Raw genomic sequence first — 20,847 nt, forward strand, 5'->3', positions numbered from 1 at the left:
CTAAGCTTAAAACTATAAAAATATGAAAATAAAATATAAAATTTCTTAAAGTCTTCAAGTGGGAATGGTCTTTCTAAGCCCTAAGAGTGGAGTACCAAGTCAAACAATATAGAATTTTAAAACTTCTGTTATGTTAAAAGCTAACAGTAATGTTCGTGTGTGTGTATATATATATTTCTGTATTAACTTTTTGTAATTAAACAATAACTTTTAAGCTTGAAAGTCTATTATATAGAGTACGAAGCTCACTTAGCCTCTAAAATATAAAGTCAATACCAACTTAATACCTTATAGTCTATGACTTATGAATGCAAGGTAGGCTATTTTAAGTACCAGACAGTAAAATTAGAACAAAAAGAGAAATCATACTTTGTCTTTGGTCAGCATCTCCATCTGGGTACGTGTTGTTGTATGATGGTTTAACTGCTCCATCTCCTGGTCAAGTTTACGCAGGGTCCTGTCTAAGTCTGCTTTTTCATTTTGAAGACTTATTACTTCCATTTTTAAGGTTTCTACATTGCTGTTTTTCTCAGCCTTGCTTAACTCACGTTCCTAGTCAATAATTCATACAAATGCAAAGGTGTTAGATATTTTGTGCAAGAATTAAAATAATGATAAGGTGTATGAGAAATTAACTACTCCTCACAATGTTCCAAATAATATTGTTTGTATCCAACAAGAGAAAAAAACAAGGCACTATATATGCTTTAAGGTAAATCTTATTAAAGTGACCGTACTATGTTATAATGGTAGAGAATTAGTAAATAAACCTAGAAGGGTCAAACAGGAAAGAAAAGTGAGAATTAGTGTACAATTAGGAGACATGTGTCTAAGTATACAGATTAGTGAGTCCTCAGTCAACAATTAAGTATTTATTAAGTCCCCATGTAATTCAAGATATTGCCTGGAATGTAGAAACTATAAAAATAGTGTGACGTGGTCCCTGACCAGTATCTCCCCACCCCAACAAGACAACACTGTGAAAAAGTGCTAAATTGACAAAAATGTATGCTACAATGGTTAAGTTACGAAGCAAAAATAAATGTTTACATAAATTATCAAGATGGGCTTTAAGAAGTTTGCCATGCTTTAGAATGCTTACTTTGGTGATGGAGATGTGAAGAAAGAGGACAGACTAGAAGCAAGAAAGAAAATTTGGAAATACCTGAAAAGACTGGCTAAGAAAGTTGTTACCACAGAAAAAGTAGTAATACAGCAAAAATCATCTAGAATTACAATGCGTGTGACCTACAGGAAAAATACTTTTTTTTAATAAACTTTGGTAAGTGGTTTTTTTTTTTTTTTTGAGATGGAGACTTACCCTGTCACCCAGGCTGGAGAGCAGTGGCATGATCTTGGCTCACTGCAACCTCCGCTTCCCAGGTTCAAGCGATTCTCTTGTCCCGGCCTCCCAAGTAGCTGGGACTACAGGTGCGCGCCACCATGCCCAGCTAATTTTTGTACTTTTAGTAGAGATGGGGTTTTGCCATGTTGACCAGCCTGGTCTTGAACTCCTGACCTCAGGTGATCTGCCTGCATTGGCCTCCCAAAGTGCTGGGATTACAGGTGTGAGCCACCGCACTCAGCCTGGTAAGTGTTCTTAACCAAGGTGCTCATAAGAATCACCCAGTTTTGTTGTGTTTTTGAATGTACATTTCTATGCCCCATTCTCAGAGATTTTGATTTGGAAGGTCTGAAGCTTTAAGGTCTGAGTACAGTATCTTTAAAAAGCTCCCTATGTGATTCTAATTTTCAACCTACCAGGTTGTAGAACCAAAGACTCAGAAGATCAAGATATTCAGATGAATTCATTTTACATGAGAATAAGACAAAGTTGATGTTTTTATTAAAATGCCATAATCTTAGTATTAAAAATAGACAAAATACTTCTAAAAGTCTTATATTTTAAAATTATTAGATTATTCAAACAATATCTTACAGCTTTTATGAGCTCCTGGTCCAGTTCAAGAATCCTGTCTGAAGATCCTTCCAACTGCTGTAATTCATACTTCACATTTTTCAGCTCATTCTGCTTCTTATTTAGGATTTCTGATTTTAACTCAATTATTCTTCCCAGTCCAGTTTTCTTATCTCTTATCTCATCTATCTGTTTTTGTTTCAGAGTCTCTTTTTCTGCAAAGTCATTCTAAATGCGTATATAAAGAATGAGCATTAATAATTTATCAAACAATTTAAGAAACAGTTTTTTAATTGCAAAAGGAATATATGTACACTGAAGAAAACACAAAAAAGTACAGTCATGTGTTGTTCAGCAGGGATATATTCCGAGAAATGCATCATTAGGCAATTTTATCATTGTGTGAACATCAGAATGTATTTACATAAGCCTACATGGTATAGCTTACTACACACATAGACTATATGGTATAGCCTATTGTTTCTAGGCTACAAACTTATACGGCATATATCTGTACTGAATACTTTGGCAACTGTAACATGATGATAAGTATTTATGTATCTAAACATATCTAAACACAGAAAACATACAGTAAAATACAGTAATATGATTTTATGGGACTACTGTCAAATATGTGGTCCATCACTGACCAAAACATGTGGTTCAAGACTTTATTTTAAAAACTATCAAAACCATTACCCAGAGATAATCATTAACTATGAGCAAATGTTTTCTCTGCAATTAGCTTTTAAAAATTTTTTACTTAAAACCAAATTAAAAATGTAGATTTACATTTTCTTCATATTTTTATCCTTATACACTTTAGAACATTTGCTTCAATAAAGGTTTCTCTGCCTTGTAGCAGATTTTATGCTAACACTAATAGAAAAATATGCCAAAATAGAGTCCAACCAAAAATTAAAACAATTCAAGTAGAGAATATGACGCAAACAAAATAAGAAACACTATATTTCAAAATACTTGCCATCAGTTGGTTGGCAGTTTTTGCTTCCCCTTCTTGTCTCTCTTTCACAAGTTTGTGAAAATTTTTAATCTGTCTGTCACTGAATGGTCCACGCTCAAAGCCATCCAATTCTAGCTGTGTTGCCAAAGACTGAATTAATGAATCTCTAGCTCGGATATGTTCTTGATGGCGATCTGCTTGTAGCTGCAGACGACCTTTAAAAAAAAAAAAAACCCCATAATTTTTATTTTTAAACTGGTGCTTAAAAAGTTGAGATAGTTGTAGATTCACGAGTTATAAAAAATAATGCAGTGTGTTCTCTTGTACATTTTGCCCAGTTTCCCCCAATGATAACATTTTGCAGAACTGCACTATAATATCACAACCAGAATACTGACATTGATATAATTCATCAATCTTATTCAAAAGTCCCCGATTTTATTTGTACCCCTGTGCATGTGTTTGTGTGTTTAATAAAGTTCTATATAATTTTATCACCTGAGTAGGTTCATATATCCACTATGGCAGTCAAGGTACTGAACAGTTTCAACACTACCAGAACCCTCTTTTTGTTCTAATCATAACCATACCTATCTCCCTCCTGTCCCTTCTCTTACCTAGTATCCCTGGCAACTACTAATTTCTCCACCATTTCTAAAATTTTGACATTACAAAAATGTTACATAAATGGAAACATACTGTGCATAGCCTTTTAAGATTGGCTTTTCACTCAGCATAAGTCCTTGAAGATTCTTCATTCATACAGAAAATGTGTAATATCATAGTAGGAAAAACAACCAAATAAACATTTTGTCCTACCCTGTTCAACAAGCAGTTCTGATTTTTCTTGATTGAGAAGCCTAGATTCTTTATTTAATTTTTCCAGTTCACGATGACAGTCTACCAATTTCCTTTCTTTCTCCCTTACTGTTCTCTGGTGATTGTGATATAAATCATTTAGTTGCTCATCAGTCCCTTGAAAAACCTGTGTAACACCAAAATAAAAAGCTTTAATATACAAACATAAGAAAATATGATCACTTTGAGGTGCCAAATAGAAATCAAACTGTATTCAATATCTTTCATTTCAACATATACATAGAAGTAACCAGATCTGTATTTTTTTCCAATGTGGATGGCAAAATTGATTCAAATAAAGTTCATTAAAATAATCCTAAAATTTTGAAGCAGAACAAAATTCTACCACCACAAACCTTTTCCATTTTCTCTTCGAGTTCACTATTATCTTTCTCCATTTGCTTCTTTCGGCTATCCAAGGCTTTAATTTCATTGTCAAGTTTCATTATTTTAGAGAGATTATGTTCAATTTCTTTTAGACGATTCTGAAAATAAAGAAACACCACATAAATAAAACTCACTATAGCTTACATGGCTGATAGATGAAGACAAATAAGATAATCCAGGTCCAGGCATTTAGTAAAAGTGATCTAATTTAATGCTAACAATAACATTGTAGAGCGGGTCTAGAGAAACTGAAGTTCAGAGACATTAAGTAACTTAGCCCAAGTCCTTATAGCTAGTAGAGAGAAGTAGGAATTCAATTCCACTTCTAACTCCGAACACCATGCCCTGTCCTCAACCTCCCGCAAAAGTCATTCATTCACTGGGCAGTTAGAGTTACAATACATAAAGCAGCACATTTTAAGAACTTAATCCTTAAAAGGCTAATTATTTAATGTATTTTTGTTTTTAAGTCAGGACTACTGAGAGGGCTAGAAATTCATGGTGAGTTACCAATGCATTCTGAGCCTGTAGGCAAATTTACATGAAGAATATACTTTAATCCAAAGCTTGCTCAACCACAGAGGACTCTGAGCAAGTAAAGTACAACAAACGAGCTCAGTGGCCTGCTCTGAGGCTTGCTTCCAGAGACAGCTGGCTGCCTCATCTCCTAGGAATGAATACTGGGATCTGGTTCGGGGCATTCTCTTATTGGATGATGCTGGGAATATTCTTCTAGCGTTTGCCTCTATGATTCCAAAACTGACCAACTCTTCTTCTAACACATTTTTAGAACCTACTTTTATTATTATTATTTTAAATGCAGAGACAAGGTCTTGCTATGTGGCCCTGACTGGGGTGGCTATTCACAGGTGCAATAACAGTGCAATACAATTTGAACTCCTGGGCTCAAGTGTTCCTCCCACCTCAGCCTCCAAGTAACTGGGACTATAAGTATGCACCACCATGCCCACCAGGACCTAATTTTAAACTAACATATTAAGTTACTGGAATGCTCAGACAGCAATTGCAAACTTTCATAATTGTACCAAAATGCATCCTTAACTTTAACATAATTTACTAAAATTATACTAATAGCATACCTTGTGATTTGCATATGAATGCAAACGGCCTAAAATCAGAAACTTTGTTTACTTTGTTCCCTAAAGTATCCCCAGAACATGCAATAGGTGTTCAATGTTAGCTAAATGAAAGAGAGATTTGAAAAAAATAATTTTACCAAGAACAGTCACAGGTATCACTGATTGAATGTCTGCTATGTTCCAGGCATTGTACTAGGTGCTGCTATAAATTCTCTAATCCTCACAAAAGCATATACTAAGCAGGAGACTAAAAGGACTTAACTGACTTGTACAAAAATGTATTATAAACTATAAAACATTGAAGAACATTTTTGTGACACTGGGTCAGACAAAGACTTCCCCTAAATATGAAAAAAAAAAGCTTAAACCATTAAGTGAAAACAGTTGATAAACTGTACCTCATCAAAATTTAAAACTCCTGTCCTCTGAAAAGCAGTTAAGAAATATCTGCAAAACCAATATCTGATAAAGGGCTAATATCCAGAACATACTTAGAACTCTCTGCCCAGCACTGTAGCTCACACCTGTAATCTCAGCACTTTGGGAGACTGAGGCAGGCTGATCGCTTGAGCCCAGAAGTTTGAGACCAGTCTGGGTAACCTGGTGAGATCTTGCCTCTACAAAAAATTAAAAAACATTAGCTGGATGTGGTGGTGTGTGCCTGAAGTCCCAGCTACTCAGGAGGCTGAGGTGGAAGGATCACTTGAGCCTGGGAGTCAGAGGATGCAGTGAGCCAAGATCACACCACTGCACTCTGGCCTGGGTGAGAGAGGGAGACCTTGTCTCAAAAAAAAAAAAAAAAAAAAAAAAAACTCTCACAGCTCAATAATAAGACCAATAAATACATAAAATTGAAAAATAGGCAAAAGATTTTTACATTTTACTAACAAAGATATTCAGATGGCAAATAAATACATGAAAAGATGCCCAAAATCAATAATTAATTGACTAACTGATCAACTAGGAAAACACAAATTAAAAAATATAAAGAAATACAACTTCACAATGAGATACTATCACACATCTACTATTATGGCTAAAATGAAAAAGATTGACAGTACTAAGTGTGGATGAGAATGCAGAGCAATTACATTCTCATAAATTATTGGTAAATTGTTGGTAGGACTACAAAGTGGTACCAGATGGTACAGCTAAAGTATACGTTAAACATATACTTACCATACAACCTAGCAACCCCATTCCTAAAGTTATCCAAAGACCTGTATACAAAAGTTTATAGCAGTTTTATCTGTAACAGCCCAAAGCCGAAAACAACTTAATGTCCATCAGCCATGGAATGGATGAGGAAAAAAATTATAATATATGCATACAATGGAAGGAATGCTCCTCAGCAATAAAAAGGAATGAATGCTGGGGCACAGTGGCTCACGCCTGTAATCCTAGAACTTTGGGAGGCTAAGGTGGGCAGATCACCTGAGGTTGGGAGTTTGAGACCAGCCTGACTAACGTAGAGAAACTCTGTCTCTACTAAAAACACACACAAAAAATGAGCTGGGTGTGGTGGCGCATGCCTGTAATCCCAGCTACTCGGGAGGCTGAGGTAGGTGAATTGCCTGAATCTGGGAGGCAGAGGTTGTGGTGAGCCAAGATCACACCATTGCACTCTAGCCTGGGCAACAAGAGTGAAACTCCATCTCAAAAAAAGAATGAATTACTCACACATGCAGCAACACAGATAAATCCCAGACACAAAAGTCTGCATACTCTATGATTCTATATATGTACCACTCTTTGGAAAAGGCAAAACTATAATGACAGAAAACAAATTAGTGGCTACTATGGATGGGAGCAGGGGGAGAGGACTGACTGCAAGGACTTTGAGAGAACTTTTTGGGGAGACTAAAATATTCTACATCTTCATTGTAGTGCTGGTTATGCTACCGCATGCATATGTCTTAACTCATAGAATTTATACTCTAAAAAGTGTGGGTTTTACCATATATATATTACACCTTAATAAACTTGACTTAAAAAGAAAAAACAAGTATAAACTTAAGAATCAAAGGACTCAAATCCTACCTTTAACCCTTATTTCCACCATGAACACCTGTGCCTCAGTTTTCTTGCCAATACAAACTCACAGAGTTACTATGGGGTTTACATCATACATTGTAAAGCACTTGGATTAGTGTTAGGCAGTAAACAGTGAATGAGACCATTTGCACTACTTGTGAAAAAACTTCTGTACTCAGAAAATACCTTCTGAGTAGAGTCTGACAAAGACAACTGGATGGATACTTAAGAGCAATGAATATTAACAGCTCCGTTATGATAATCTACAAAGTGCTCAGTTTCTTTCCATCAGTGTTTTCACCGCCTCTTGGTAGCACAAACATTATGACAATCATCTGGGCTTGGATCTTTCATGACATCTCTACCTGCTTCATTCCTTAAATCCAGTCAGTCACCAGATCCCCTGAATTCCTTCTTCGACATCTGTGTTTTGGTTCTAATCTCAGAGCACAAAACATAGGTTCTATCCCCAAAGTACACACCTAGTAAAAGGAGCTAGGACAAGCAGGCAGACAACAACAACAAAAACAGCCAAGTGTTTAAAGCTTAGGTGCCAGTGTGAAATGAGTTTAAAAAAATAGAGCAGCTGGGCTATCAAGTATAGAAGGACCATGAACTTGTGTATGGAAAAAAAATACAATTAGAAACGTATTCCTCTAGCAATTCCCATTTAAGGCAAGAAAGGAAAACAGATCTAAATAGGGCAAAAAAAGAGGACAGGATATGTGGGATGGTAATAAAGTAGTTTATAAGAGAGTGAGAGTTCCTGAAGATGAAGGGAATCAGTAAAAATGGGAAAGGATGCATTCTAGTGCATGGTTGAAAGGAAGTAGTCTTTTCTGGGAAGGTGATTTGACCCAAACTTTAATTGGGTTCTATGAAGGGAAGAATCTTCACATGTCAGAGCTAAAAAAGGACTCTGGAAGTCATCTACTTAATAAACATTTACTGAACCACCTGCTACGTGCCAGGCACTAGGCTAGGCTCTGAGGAAACAGAGAAGAGTATGAAACCCTTGGAGAATTACTCACAATTAAACACAAACAAGTACATAAATACCTCAACCTCTGCTACGGCCTTGGTTAGAATCTTGGCACCACTCACTAAATCTTAGGTATTATCATTTAGCCCTACCTTGACATCATTTCCAATAAAAATGCTTCATTTCAACAATATGGATTTCCTTGACAGTGTTCAAAGACAGCTTGGATTTTACTGTCTCTGTCTCCAATGACCTACTCATTTATGATCAAAAAAGTCATGGCCAAATTTAGTCCTATGAAATCCTCTCTGGCTACCTCAGACAGAAATTCTCTTTCTTTATCCTCAGAGCTCCTACAGGTCTTGTTTTTTTTCTGCTTTACCATTACACGTGCTTGTCATCTCTCCAACCAAGATGCTCCTCAAGAAAATAAAATATGGAGTGGGGCAACGGGGAAAGAAGAAAAAAAAAAAAGGAAATCTTTTCCATTATCTTGGTAATTACCACGGTGCTCACACAGAGTTACCAGGACAACTCATCCTAAAATATAACATACTCTTCCACTCTTCTGTCTATTGAACTAAGTCTGAAATCCATTAGCTTTCTATAATCTGACCCCGATTCATATTGATCATTTACTCCTTTTATATTGATTTACTTAACCCAGACTTTTCCTCTCACAATTCTGTTCTGATTAAGCTTGTACAGGTAAATATACACATACCTACAAGTGAATGTTTGTATACACATATGTATAGTATATATGCAGTTTAAAAAAGCCACAAGTAGAATATACTCTGGAAGGTCAGAGATGAGGAATGGAAGACTATCTTTTACTTTTCACCTAATATCCTTTTATAACTTTTTCACTGGGAGCACATATTACTTTTAAAAGAAAAGTCAAAATAAATACGAACATTTCCGGGCACAGTGGCTCATGCCTGTAATCCCAGCACTTTGGGAGGCCGAGGCGGGCAGATCACTTGAGGTCGGGAGTTCGAGACCAGCCTGACCAAAAATGGAGAAACCCTGTCTCTACTAAAAATACAAAAAGTTAGCTGGGCGTGGTGGCGCATGCCTGTAATCCCAGCTACCCCGGAGGCTGAGGCAGGAGAATTGCTTGAACCCAGGAGGCGGAGGTTGCAGTGAGCCGAGATCGCACCACTGCACTCCAGCCTGGGCAACAAGAGCAAAACTCCATCTCAAAAAAAAAAAAGAAAGATAAATAAATAAATACAAACATACATACATAAAATGTCTTCTACTTTGCTGACTTGATTTCTTCCCATTCTTCAATACCCACCTCAGCCCTACCTCCTCCCAGAAGCCCTTGCAATATATTTCTATACATGGCCATCTTAAAAATATATATATTTTCTACTTCACAATTCAAAGATCTATACCGGTATTTACAAGTGAGTTTTTAAAAATCAAATCAATACCTTCTTAAATGACTTAAAAAAATCTACTATCTAAAATGTAGAAAATAGCCATTTTTAAGAATGCTCTTACTTAGACTAGGAATACCTTAAGGACAGGGGGGTGCTGTTGTAGTCCTCTTTGTACCCAAGCACAGTATACCTTGACACAAAGAAGACACCCAATAAATGCTTATTAAATGAATAAATGGAATTTCCTGTAGGCCTTTCTTATAAATCATGGGGTTTAGACAGGTATACTCATTTGCAAATATATCAACATGTTATGGATCAATTCCAAATTCTGTACAATTTTTGAATGTTTCAAAAACATTCTGCAAATTTTAAAAATTCTCTAGAAAGGTCAATTTAAAAAAATCTTAATACAGAACTATAGGGCTGGGTAATGATATTGCTATTTAACACCTAGTGATCTACACTACTAATTTAGTGTGATGCTACAAATTTGTTTTCTTTCAAATCCAAGCTCTTTGAGCAATTTAAAGACTAATATAGACCTAAAACATTAGCTCACTGATAATTTGAGAAATATACAAGCCATTCAGTTTCATATACAAATAAGGGGAGAATGCTACCATAGTAAAAAAAAAAAAAAAAAAAAAAAAAAAAAGGACTACCTCTTTAGTATACAAGAAATTAACTACTGTATATCACTGTGACTTTAGTTAATAACAATACATAATTGCTAAGAGGGTAGATTTTAAGTGTTCTCATCATTAAAAATAAATGAAATAATTTAATGCACGTTAATAGCTTGATTTAGCCATTCCACAATGTATACTTATATCAAAACATCATGCTGTATGCCACAAAGATACACAATTTTTGTCAATTAAAAATAAAATCAAGTTACCTTCAATGGATCAAGTTCATTCTCATAGGATTTGACAATTTCCTTTGAAGATGTTAACTGGGCTTCCTTACTTGTAATCTGATCACGAATCTCACAAGCTTTTTCCTTATATTGCTTCAGATATTTTAGTTCCATTTGATATTCTTTTACTTTCTGACCTTGTGTCTGACGTACCTGCCGAAGTGTTTCCAAGGCTTTAATGTATCTTTGAAGACACGAAACAAAAATCAAATTTCTGGCAAAGTAAATTATGGTATATATTCATACAGTGGGATATTATGCTCTCACTAAGGTTACAGTTACAATGAGTTTCTAGTAACTTGGAAAATGCCTATGACATGGTAAGTGAAAAAAATTACATTTATACTGTCAATCAGGTATATAAATATATGCACAGAAAGACAAGTGAAAGAAAATATGCCCAATGGTTGCTGCTGGGTGAGAGGTAGTAACTGATGACCTTTCTGCTTTTTAAATTATTTCTGTTAAAAAGAAGCATCCAAATTGCAAACACGGTTCAATAACTTAATGGACTACAAAGTCTATTTAAGGGTTACAAACCTTGTTGCTGAAAAAATCTCATCAAACTTTTGCTTCAAAGCCTTTCCTTCACTTAAAGGCCAATTAGAATCTTCTTGATGACAGAAAATGACGTTATTTAGCACAGCCTTGGAAACCCCAAGAGAACTGATCATTTCTCGGTCAATTTCTGCACACTTAGAGCTTAGACTGACCTTTTCACCATGCCTACAGAAAATGAAAATCAAGAACATATGTAAAATAACCTTCAGTGTATCTACTCTATTGCTTAATCAGTTCATACTGTAATTCTAAAAAAAAAAAAAAAAAGACCCTTCACCTATCCCGTTAGAAATGGTTTCATCATGCTAAAAAGTGTAACTCTGAAACTATTTAGCACTTCACAGATGAAAAGATATGTAAAACATAGTAGTTCAGGAAAGGAAGCCAGAATTTATTTTTTACATATTACAGACTGCTTTGGTGAGCAGAGGCAGTATCTGTCTTTACTGTTTTTCATACATTTCATTTTGTATTTTGAAAATATTACACTGGGCCAGGCACAGTGGCTCATGTCTATAACCCCAGCCATTTGGGAGGCCAAGGTGGGCGGACCACCTGAGGTCAGGAGTTCGAGACCAGCTGGACTAATACAGTGAAACCTTGTCTCTATTAAAAATACAAAAAAAATTAGCCAGGTGTGGTGGTGGGCACCAGCTCCTCAGGAGGCTGAGGTAAGAGAATCACTTGAACCTGGGGGAGGTGGAGGTTGCAGTGAGCTGACATCGCACCATTGCACTCCAGCCTGGGAAACAAGAGTGAAACTCTGTCTCAAAAAAAAAAAAAAAAAAAAAAAAAATTACACTGAATATATTAAGAATGCTTTGTAGAGGGCTCGAATGGACACAGATAGATCAATAGGTTATCACATTAGGTCATGGAAAGACAATGGTAGCTTGGACTAGGACTAGAATGGTTGTTGTCGAGGTGGAAACAGATTCAAGAGACATTTAGATTCCATTTTGGTCTTAGTAATAGACTGGATATGGAAGGCAAGGACAGTATCAAGACTTAGGTTCTTGGTTTTTGTCACTGGATGGATAGTGGTGTCATTCACCAAGCTGAGGTATACCATAAGACCAAGTTGTTGGAGGTTTTTTAAGGGGGGAGGTCAAAGAGAAAGGACTGTGAGTTTGGTTTTGGAAACGTTGAATCTAAGTTGTCTCTGAAACAACTGGTAAAAAATCAGAGATGGGGCCGGGTGTGGTGGCTCACACCTGTAATCCCAGCACTTTGGGAGTCCGAGGCGGGTGGATCATGTGGTCAAGAGATCAGAGCACTCTGGCTAACATGGTGAAACCCCGTCTCTAATAAAAGTACAAAAATTAGCTGGGCGTGGTGGCACACACCTGTAGTCCCAGCTACTTGGGAGGCTGAGGCACGAGAATTGCTTGAACCCAGGAGGCGGAGGTTGCAGTGAGCTGAGATTTCACCACTGCACTCCAGCCTGGGTGACAGAGCGAGACTCCATCTCAAAAAAAAAAAAAATCAGAGATGGGTAAATAGGTCTGGGTAAATGGGTCTGGAAACAGAGGTCTGGTTTGGAGATATAAATCTGTGAGTCATCTATGAACACAGAGTAGTTCGAACAATGGATAAGAATGTGATTACCTAGGAAGAAAATACAGAGCAAAAAAAAGGAGAAGATATAGGACTGAGCCTAATGAGACTTCCAACCTTTATTGATGGGGTGAATGAAGTAGTATGTGGCTGTGATAGAGAGAACAGTATTGTATCATGGAGGTCTAGAAAAAGAAATTTTCAAATAAGAAGTGATAAACTAGTGTTTACTCAGCTATGGTATATGGAACAATGGTTCTCCAAGATGCCCACATTTTAATTCCTTCAATTTGTGAATGTTACATTGCACAGCAAAAGAGAATTAAGATTACAGATGGAATTAGGGTGTTAATCATTTGACCTTAAAATAGATTATCCTGGATTATTTAGATGGGGCAAATGTAATCATATGGGTTATTTAATGTGAGAGAGGAAGGCAGAAGAAGAGAGAAGAGGTCACAGTGATTTGATACGAGAAGAACTATACCCACTATTGCTTGCTCTGAAGACAGAGTAAGAGGGCATGAGCTAAAAAACATAGGTGGCCTCTAAAAGATGGAAAGAACAAGGAAACATATTCTCCCTCAGAGACTCCAGAAAGGAACGTAACCTGCTAAAATTTTGATTTTAGCCCAGTGAGACCTAATTCAGACTACTAAACTACATAAGTGTAAGATAATATATTTGTATTGTTTATGCCACTAAGTTTGTGGTTTGTTATAGCAGTCACAGAAGATTAATACATGAACTCTTACTACATATTAAGCATTTTATACGCATTAGCTCAACCTTGACAACATCTTTCTAAGCTACGTACAGTGATAATGAATGCCTATTTTACAAATGAAATAAACAGAGGCTCACTCTTAGGTCTACTTTGTATAGCAGTAGCATTACCCTAATTAAAAACAGAGTTATTAGTAACTAGTCAGAGGTGTTTCAAAGGACGAATGTGACTACAGTTAGAGTGAAGAGGAAGTGAAGAAATGGAGACAGTATCAACAACTCTTTTGAGAAGACTGGCTATAAAGGGGAAGAAGGAGACAGGTAGTAATTGGAGTGGAACGAAATCCCAGGGTATAAGAGATACTTGAGTGTGTTAAAATGGCAATGATGAAAACCTGCTTGAGAAGCCAGTATAGTGCCTCTAGCACATAGTAGATGTGCATTATTGGTTAAATAAAGGAATTACTTATTAGTTAAAAGGGAGGAGAAGTAGTTGAACAGTCAAGTAATCTGCTCAACAAAGTCAGAGACTTGAATCTAAGGCAGTCTAATCCCTAAATCCATTAGAAAATGATACCTGCCTCTAACAGAATGATAATGGTTGAAAGGAACAATTTATCATTCTTTCCTACTTGTTTGCTTCTCATCTCAACCATTCTTAAGCACGACACTAGAATTTTTTACTCATTCAACCTGTATTTGAGTGATTATGCGTTTTCAATTCAGCAACTGTTCAGAAATTACTCAAGAGAATGGAACATAACCCTAAGTCTTTAATGGGACCATTCTATTTAATTGACAAATAGTATACATAAAAAATCAAATGTTGATAATGGAGGAGGGTGTGTTTGTGTGTAGGGGTAGGGAGAAAATGGAAGCTCAGTACTTTCTGCCCAATTTTGCTGTAAGCCCAAAACTGCTCTAAAAAAACAAAGTCTAAAGTCTATTGAAAAAAATTTAATATGCTCCCCTAAACTTAAAGTAGTAGTAAACAACCATCAACTTACAAACCTGAAAATAAACAGAAATTCAAATATCACATAAACACTTACTTTGTTCTAGTAATGACTCCTTCCAAAGTTTTAAATTCTGTCTTTTTGCTTTTCTGAGTACACACCATAGATCTTTGTACAGCTATAAGTTCTCCATTGACATCACGAAATTGCAGACGAATCTGGGCTCTCACATCTGTTTCTTGAGCAACCTTTGAAGGAAAACAGAGAAAAAACTTATGTTACTTTAATAAGCACCACTGTTGGTTCTGAGAGAACAGGCATAAGCAATCTTACCCAGAATGAGGGAACAAAAAGAAAAACACCCAAAAGGAGTGACATTTTTACATGCTATCCAAAATATAGAAGAATACTGTTTAATTAATTTATAAAAATGATATATTATCTACCTCCTTTATTCAGCATCATTAGGAGATAAGGTATGCAGATTTTTCAAATAAATGCACTTTATCTCTGTAAGCATCAAAAATGTTTTTTATCATTAAAAATCACAAATTTATAGAAAGGTAGAATGATTCGGTTTGGCTCTGTCCTCACCCAAATCTCGTCTTAAATTTCCATATGTTGCAGGAAGGATCTGGTGGAAGGTAACTGAATCACGGGGACAGGTCTTTTCCATGCTGTTCTTGTGACAGTAAGTCTCACAAGACCTGATGGTTTTATAAGAAGGAGTTTCCCTGCACAAGCTCTCTTTGCTGCTGCTGTCCATGTAAGATGTGACTTCCACCTCCTTGCCTTCCACCATGATTGTGTGGCCTCCCAAGCCACATGAAACTGTAAGTCCATTAAACCTCTTTATTTTGTAAATTGTCTAGTCTCAGGCATATCTTTATTAGCAGTGTGAAGATGGACTCATACAGTAAATTGGTACCAGGAGTGGAGCGCTGCTGAAAAGTTACCCAAAAATGTGGAAGCAACCTTGGAACTGGGTAACAGGCAGATGATGGAACAGTTTGGACGGCTCAGAAGACAGGAAAATGTGGGAAAGTTTGGAACTCCCTAGAGACTTGTTTAATGGCTTTGACCAAAATGCTGATAAGGATATGGACAATGAAATCCAGGCTGAGGTGGTCTCAGATGGAGATGAGGAACTTGTTGGAAACTGGAGCAAAGGTGACTTTTGTTATGCTTTAGCAAAGGAACTGGCGGCATTTTGCCCTTGCCCTAGAAATGTGTGGAACTTGGAACCAGAGAGATGATTTAGGGTATCTGGTGAAAGAAATTTCTAAGCAGTAAAGCATTCAAGAGGTGACTTGGGTGCTGTTAAAGGGATTCAGTATTAAAAGGGAAACAGCATAAAAGTTTGGAAAGTTTGCAGCCTGACAATGCGATTAAAAAAAAAATCCCATTTTCTGAGGAGAAATTCAAGCCAGGGGCAGAAATTTGCATAAGTAAAGAGGAAACAAATGTTAATTACCAACACAATAAGGAAAATGTCTCCAGGGGCATGTCAGAGACCTTTGTGACAGCCCCCCCGCCCTTCACAGGCCCAGAGGTTTAGGAGGAAAAAAAAGTTTTGTAGGTCAGGCCCAGGGTCCCTCTGCTGTGTGCAGTCTAGGGACTTGGTGCCCTGTGTCCCAGCCGTGACCAAAACAAGCCAAAGTACAGCTTGGGCAGTTGCTTCAAAGGGTGGAAGCCCCAAGCCTTGGCAGCTTCCATGTGGTGTTGAGCCTGCAGGTGCACAGAAGTCAAGAACTGAGGTTTGGGAACCTCTACCTAGATTTCAGAGGATGTATGGAAACACCTGGATGCCCAGGCAGAAATTTGCAGCAGGGGCAGGGTCCTCATGGAAAACCTCTGTTAGGGCAGCATGGAAGGGAAATGTAGGGTTGGAACCCCCACAGAGTTCCTATGGAGGGGACTGCCTAGTGGAGCTGTGAGAAGACAACCACTGTCTTCCAGACTGGTAGATCCCCCAGAATAATAGATCCACTGACAGCTTGCACTGTGCACCTGGAAAAGCCGCAGACACTCAACACCAGCCCGTGAAAACAGCCAGGAAGGAGGCTATACCCTGCAAAGCCACAGGAGCGGAGCTGCCCAAGGCTGTGGGAGCCCACCTTTTGCATCAGAGTGACCTGGATGTGAGACACGGAGTCAAAGGAGATCATTTTGGAGCTTTAAGATATGCCTGCCTCACTGAATTTCAGACTTGTATGGGGCCTGTAGCCCCTTTGTTTTGGCCAATTTCTCCCATTTGGAATGGCTGTATTTACCCAATGCCTGTACCCCCATTGTATCTAAGAAGTAACTAACTTGCTTTTGAGTTTATAGACTCATAGGCAGAAGGGATGTGCTTTGTTTTGGATAAGACTCTGGACTGTGGACTTCTGAGTTAACGCTGAAATAAGACTTTGGGGGACCGTTGGGAAGGCATGATTGGTTTTGAAATGTGAGGACATGAGTTTGGGAGGGGCCAGGGATGGAATGATATGGTTTGGCTGTGTCCCCACTCAAATCTCATCTTGAATTCCCATGTGTTGTGGGAGAAACCAGGTGGGAGATAATTGAATCACGGGGGCAGGTCCTTCCCTGTTCTTGTGATAGTAAGTCTCATGAGATCTGAAGGTTATTATAAGGGGGAATTTTCCTGCACAAGCTCTCTTCTTGTTTGCCACCATGTAAGACATGTCTTTCACCTTCCACCATGATTGTGAGGCCTCCCCAGCCACATGGAACTGTAAGTCCATTAAACCTCTTTCTTTTGTAAATTGCCCAGTCTTGGGTATGTCTTTACTAGCAGCATGAAAATGGACTAATACATAGAACTACAGTATAAACAGCTTTCCTGCCCCCCAAACCACATGAGAGTAAGTTGCTGATCTGACGTCCCAACACCAGTATTTCCTACAAAATAAGGACATTTTCAACCACAAAAATCAGGAAACTGATACTGATATATTACTACCACATGGTCCACAAATCCCATTCAAGTTTTGCCAGTTGTTCCAATATGTGATAAGTTACCTTTAACTCAGCTGTGGCACGTAAAATAATGGTTCTCCAAAGACGTCCATATTCTAATCCCTTGAATTTGTGAACGTTACATTACACAGCAAAAGAGAATTAACATTACAGATGGAACTGGGGTGTCAATCACTTGACTTTAAAATAGAAAGATTATCCTGGATTATTTGAATGAGGCGAAGTATCCACAAAAAATTAGATGCTGACAGTAGAGGAGGCTGTGTATACATGCAGGGAATATACAGAAACTGTACTTTCTGCTCGATTTTGCTATAAACCCAAAGCTGACCTACAAAACAAAGTTTAAAGTCTGTTGAAAAAAATTTAATATGCCCCCTTAAACTGAAAGTAGTAGAAAATGATCATCATCTTACAAGACCTAAAAGACCAACAATGAACAGACATTCAAACATCATATAAACACCTATTTTTTCTGATGTTTTCTGTCTTATATTAATACGGTCACTTCAGCATTCTTTTCATTAGTTGGCACAGTATATTTTTTTCCATCCTTTTGTCTTTAACCCATCTGTACTATTATATATAAAAACACTGTTATTCCTTTTACTCTATTTAGGGTTTTTTGGTTATTGCCCTCCATCTTTCTCATGTTATGTTTTTATTTTTATGTTTTTATTTGTATCTATGAAGATAGTTGTAAGATTTATAATAAGATTTTAAGGTTCTTATCTACTAATTCTATCATCTATTCATCTCTAGGGTAGTTTTGTGGGTGCCTTCCTCACTCAGTCCTACCTAATGGCTTTTGGACTGAATTAATCAGGAATGAATAACTATTCCTCCGTTAGTTATGCTGAGAGTTTTTGTCATGAATGAGTATTACATTGAAATGCTTTTTCTGTATCTATTGATGCTCATATAATTTTTCTTCTTTATTATGTTAATGTGGCAAATTACACTGATTGGCTTTTTCTTTTTCTACTGCCTAATTCATTTGTCCCAGTATGTGCTTTACAGCAAAAGGATCCAGTTCAGAATTACATTTTGTATTTGATGGTTATGTCTCTTTACTTTCTTTCAGCCTGAAACAGTTGCTCAGATTTTCCTTGACTTTCATGACTGATAATTTTGAAAAGTACAGACCATTATTTTGTAGAACACCTCCCAAAATTTGTGTAATATTTCCTCATGACTAGAATCAGGTTATGTATCTTTGGCAGGAATATTATACAAGTGATGATGAGTTCCTTTTTCTGCATCTCATCAGATAGGACATCATTTCCATTTATCTCATTACTGAGGGTATTAACTTCAATCCATTTATTTATTTATTTTTTTGAGACAGGGTCTCACTTTGTCACTCAGGCTGGAGTGCAGTCACCTCACTGCATCCACGAACTCCAAGTCCTAAGCGATCCTTCTGCTTCAGTCCTCCAAGTAGCTGGGACTATAGGTGCATGCCACCACATCCCGCCAATTTTTGTAGTTTTTGTAGAGATGTGGTTTCACCATGTTGCCTAGACTAACTTCAATCTCTTTATCAACAGACAGGGGGATGGCAGGTCAGTAAAGCAGTCAGAATACACACATTTATGGATTTAGTTCACCTCTTATATGTGGATGGTTTGTGGCACACTAAAACAATTAGGGTAGTAACATCAAAGATCACTGATCACAAATCACTATAACAGATACAATAATAATGAAAAAGTTTGAAATGTTGTGAGAATTACCAAAATGTGACACAGAGACACAAAGTGAGCACATGCTGTTGGAAAAATGGCGCCAATAGACTTGTTAGATGCAGAGTTGCCACACACCTCTGAAGAGCACAATAAGATGGGGTATGCCTGTATTTGATAGCTATCATAATAATTTATTCAGGTAAGAAACAGTAGATGCTAAAACTAATGGAAGAAAGTTCGATGAAGTATGGGATAGTTATATGATCTCTGCATCTCTCCCTCATATTATTAAGTAATTGTAAAGTAAGAAAAATTTCTTAGTGGAGAAGCTATTAATTCCTGAATAGTTCAGTCCAATTTATTGACACTTGTTTTATGGTCCAGAATGTTGGACTATCTTGGAGAATGTTCCACATGCACTTGAAAATAACGTGTATTCTGCTGTTGTTCAACGGAATGTCCTATAAATGTCAATCAGGTTGATTTGGTTAACAGTGTTGTTAAAATTTTCCATATACTTACTGACATTTCATCTGCTTCTTCTGTTTCTCTATTGAGACGGGTATTGAGATCTCCAGCTAAACTTGCAGATTTGTGTATTTCTTCATTCTGTTTCATAGGTTTCTGCCTCATATATCTGGAAGTTTAACATTTAGAATTTTTGTGTCCTTGCAGTAAATTGACCTCTTATCATCATAAAATGTCTCATTTTCCCTAGTTCTGATGTATTCTGCCTGGTATTAATATGGTCACTTCAGCTCTCTTTTCATTAGTTGGCACAGTATTTTTTTTCCATCCTTTTGCTTTTAACCTATTTGTACCATTATATACAAAAGCAGTTATTCCATTTACATTATTTGGGTTTTTAAAATTATTTTCTATTTTTCTCATTATGATTATGTTTTTCCTTTATATCTATGAGCATATTTATAAGATTTATAATACGGTTTTAGGGTTTTAATCTACTACTTCTATTATTTCTTTCATTTTGGACCTGTTCATATGATTGATTTTTCTCTGGTTATGGGTCCTATTTCCCCGCTTCTCTGCTTGTTAACTTTTGATTGTGAATTTTGCATTGTTGGGTGAAAGATTTTGTTTTATTCCTTTAATGAGTATTGAACTTTGTTCTGGCATGCAGCTAAGTTTTTTGAGCAACAAACAGTTGGATTCTTTTGAACTTTTGTTTTTAAGGTCTGTAAAGGGGGGCCTAGAGCAGCTTTTACTCTAGGACTAATTTACAATCACTTTTCTTCAGCCTCAAAAACTTCCTTTAACAATTACTATAGTGCAAGCCTGTCTGTAACAAATTACCTCTACCATTTTTTTTAAATCTGAAAATTTTCTCCATTTCACCTTCAATTTTCAAAGAATATTTTTCCTGGATATAGTTTAACTTTTATTCCCCAACACCTTAAAGGTGCTGTCCCACTGTTTTCAGGTTTAGATTGCTTTTCATAAGAAGTAATCATACTCATTATTCTTTCCCTCTGCATAATGTGTTACTTTTTCCTCCACCTGTTTTTAAGATTTTATCTTTAGTTTTGAGCAATTTGAATGTAATGTACAACATAGGTATGTTTATGCTGCTTGTGATGCATTCAGCTTCTTGGGTCTTTTTTTAACAGTTTTTATTACTCTGTTTAGATGTCTTCCCACACATTATGTCCATCTTTTCCTTTAAGTCCTTGAGCTTATCATAGCTTTAAAAAAATCTAGTCGGGTGTGGTGGCTCACGCCTGTAATCCCAGCACTTTGTGAGGCCAAGACAGGTGGATTACAAGACCAGGCTAGCTAATACGGTAAAACCCCATCTCTACT

At 36.9% G+C, this 20,847-nt stretch overlaps 1 protein-coding gene across 1 annotated transcript in view; it reads right to left on the minus strand.

Moving 5' to 3' along the window:
• Positions 1-20,847, minus strand: part of RAD50 (RAD50 double strand break repair protein) — an 84,578-nt gene that overhangs the window by 50,528 nt on the left and 13,203 nt on the right. Inside the window, exons 3-10 of the mRNA XM_008014362.3 lie at positions 14,453-14,604; positions 11,097-11,282; positions 10,536-10,740; positions 4,097-4,225; positions 3,702-3,867; positions 2,904-3,097; positions 1,940-2,146; positions 370-552 (exon numbers count right to left, since the gene is read on the minus strand). Of these exons, the coding sequence (XP_008012553.3) occupies positions 370-552; positions 1,940-2,146; positions 2,904-3,097; positions 3,702-3,867; positions 4,097-4,225; positions 10,536-10,740; positions 11,097-11,282; positions 14,453-14,604 (1,422 nt within the window). The remainder of the gene's footprint in view (positions 1-369; positions 553-1,939; positions 2,147-2,903; positions 3,098-3,701; positions 3,868-4,096; positions 4,226-10,535; positions 10,741-11,096; positions 11,283-14,452; positions 14,605-20,847) is intronic.

This window comes from Chlorocebus sabaeus, chromosome 23, assembly GCF_047675955.1.
Source record: "Chlorocebus sabaeus isolate Y175 chromosome 23, mChlSab1.0.hap1, whole genome shotgun sequence".
In the NCBI taxonomy this organism is placed as follows: domain Eukaryota; kingdom Metazoa; phylum Chordata; class Mammalia; order Primates; family Cercopithecidae; genus Chlorocebus; species Chlorocebus sabaeus.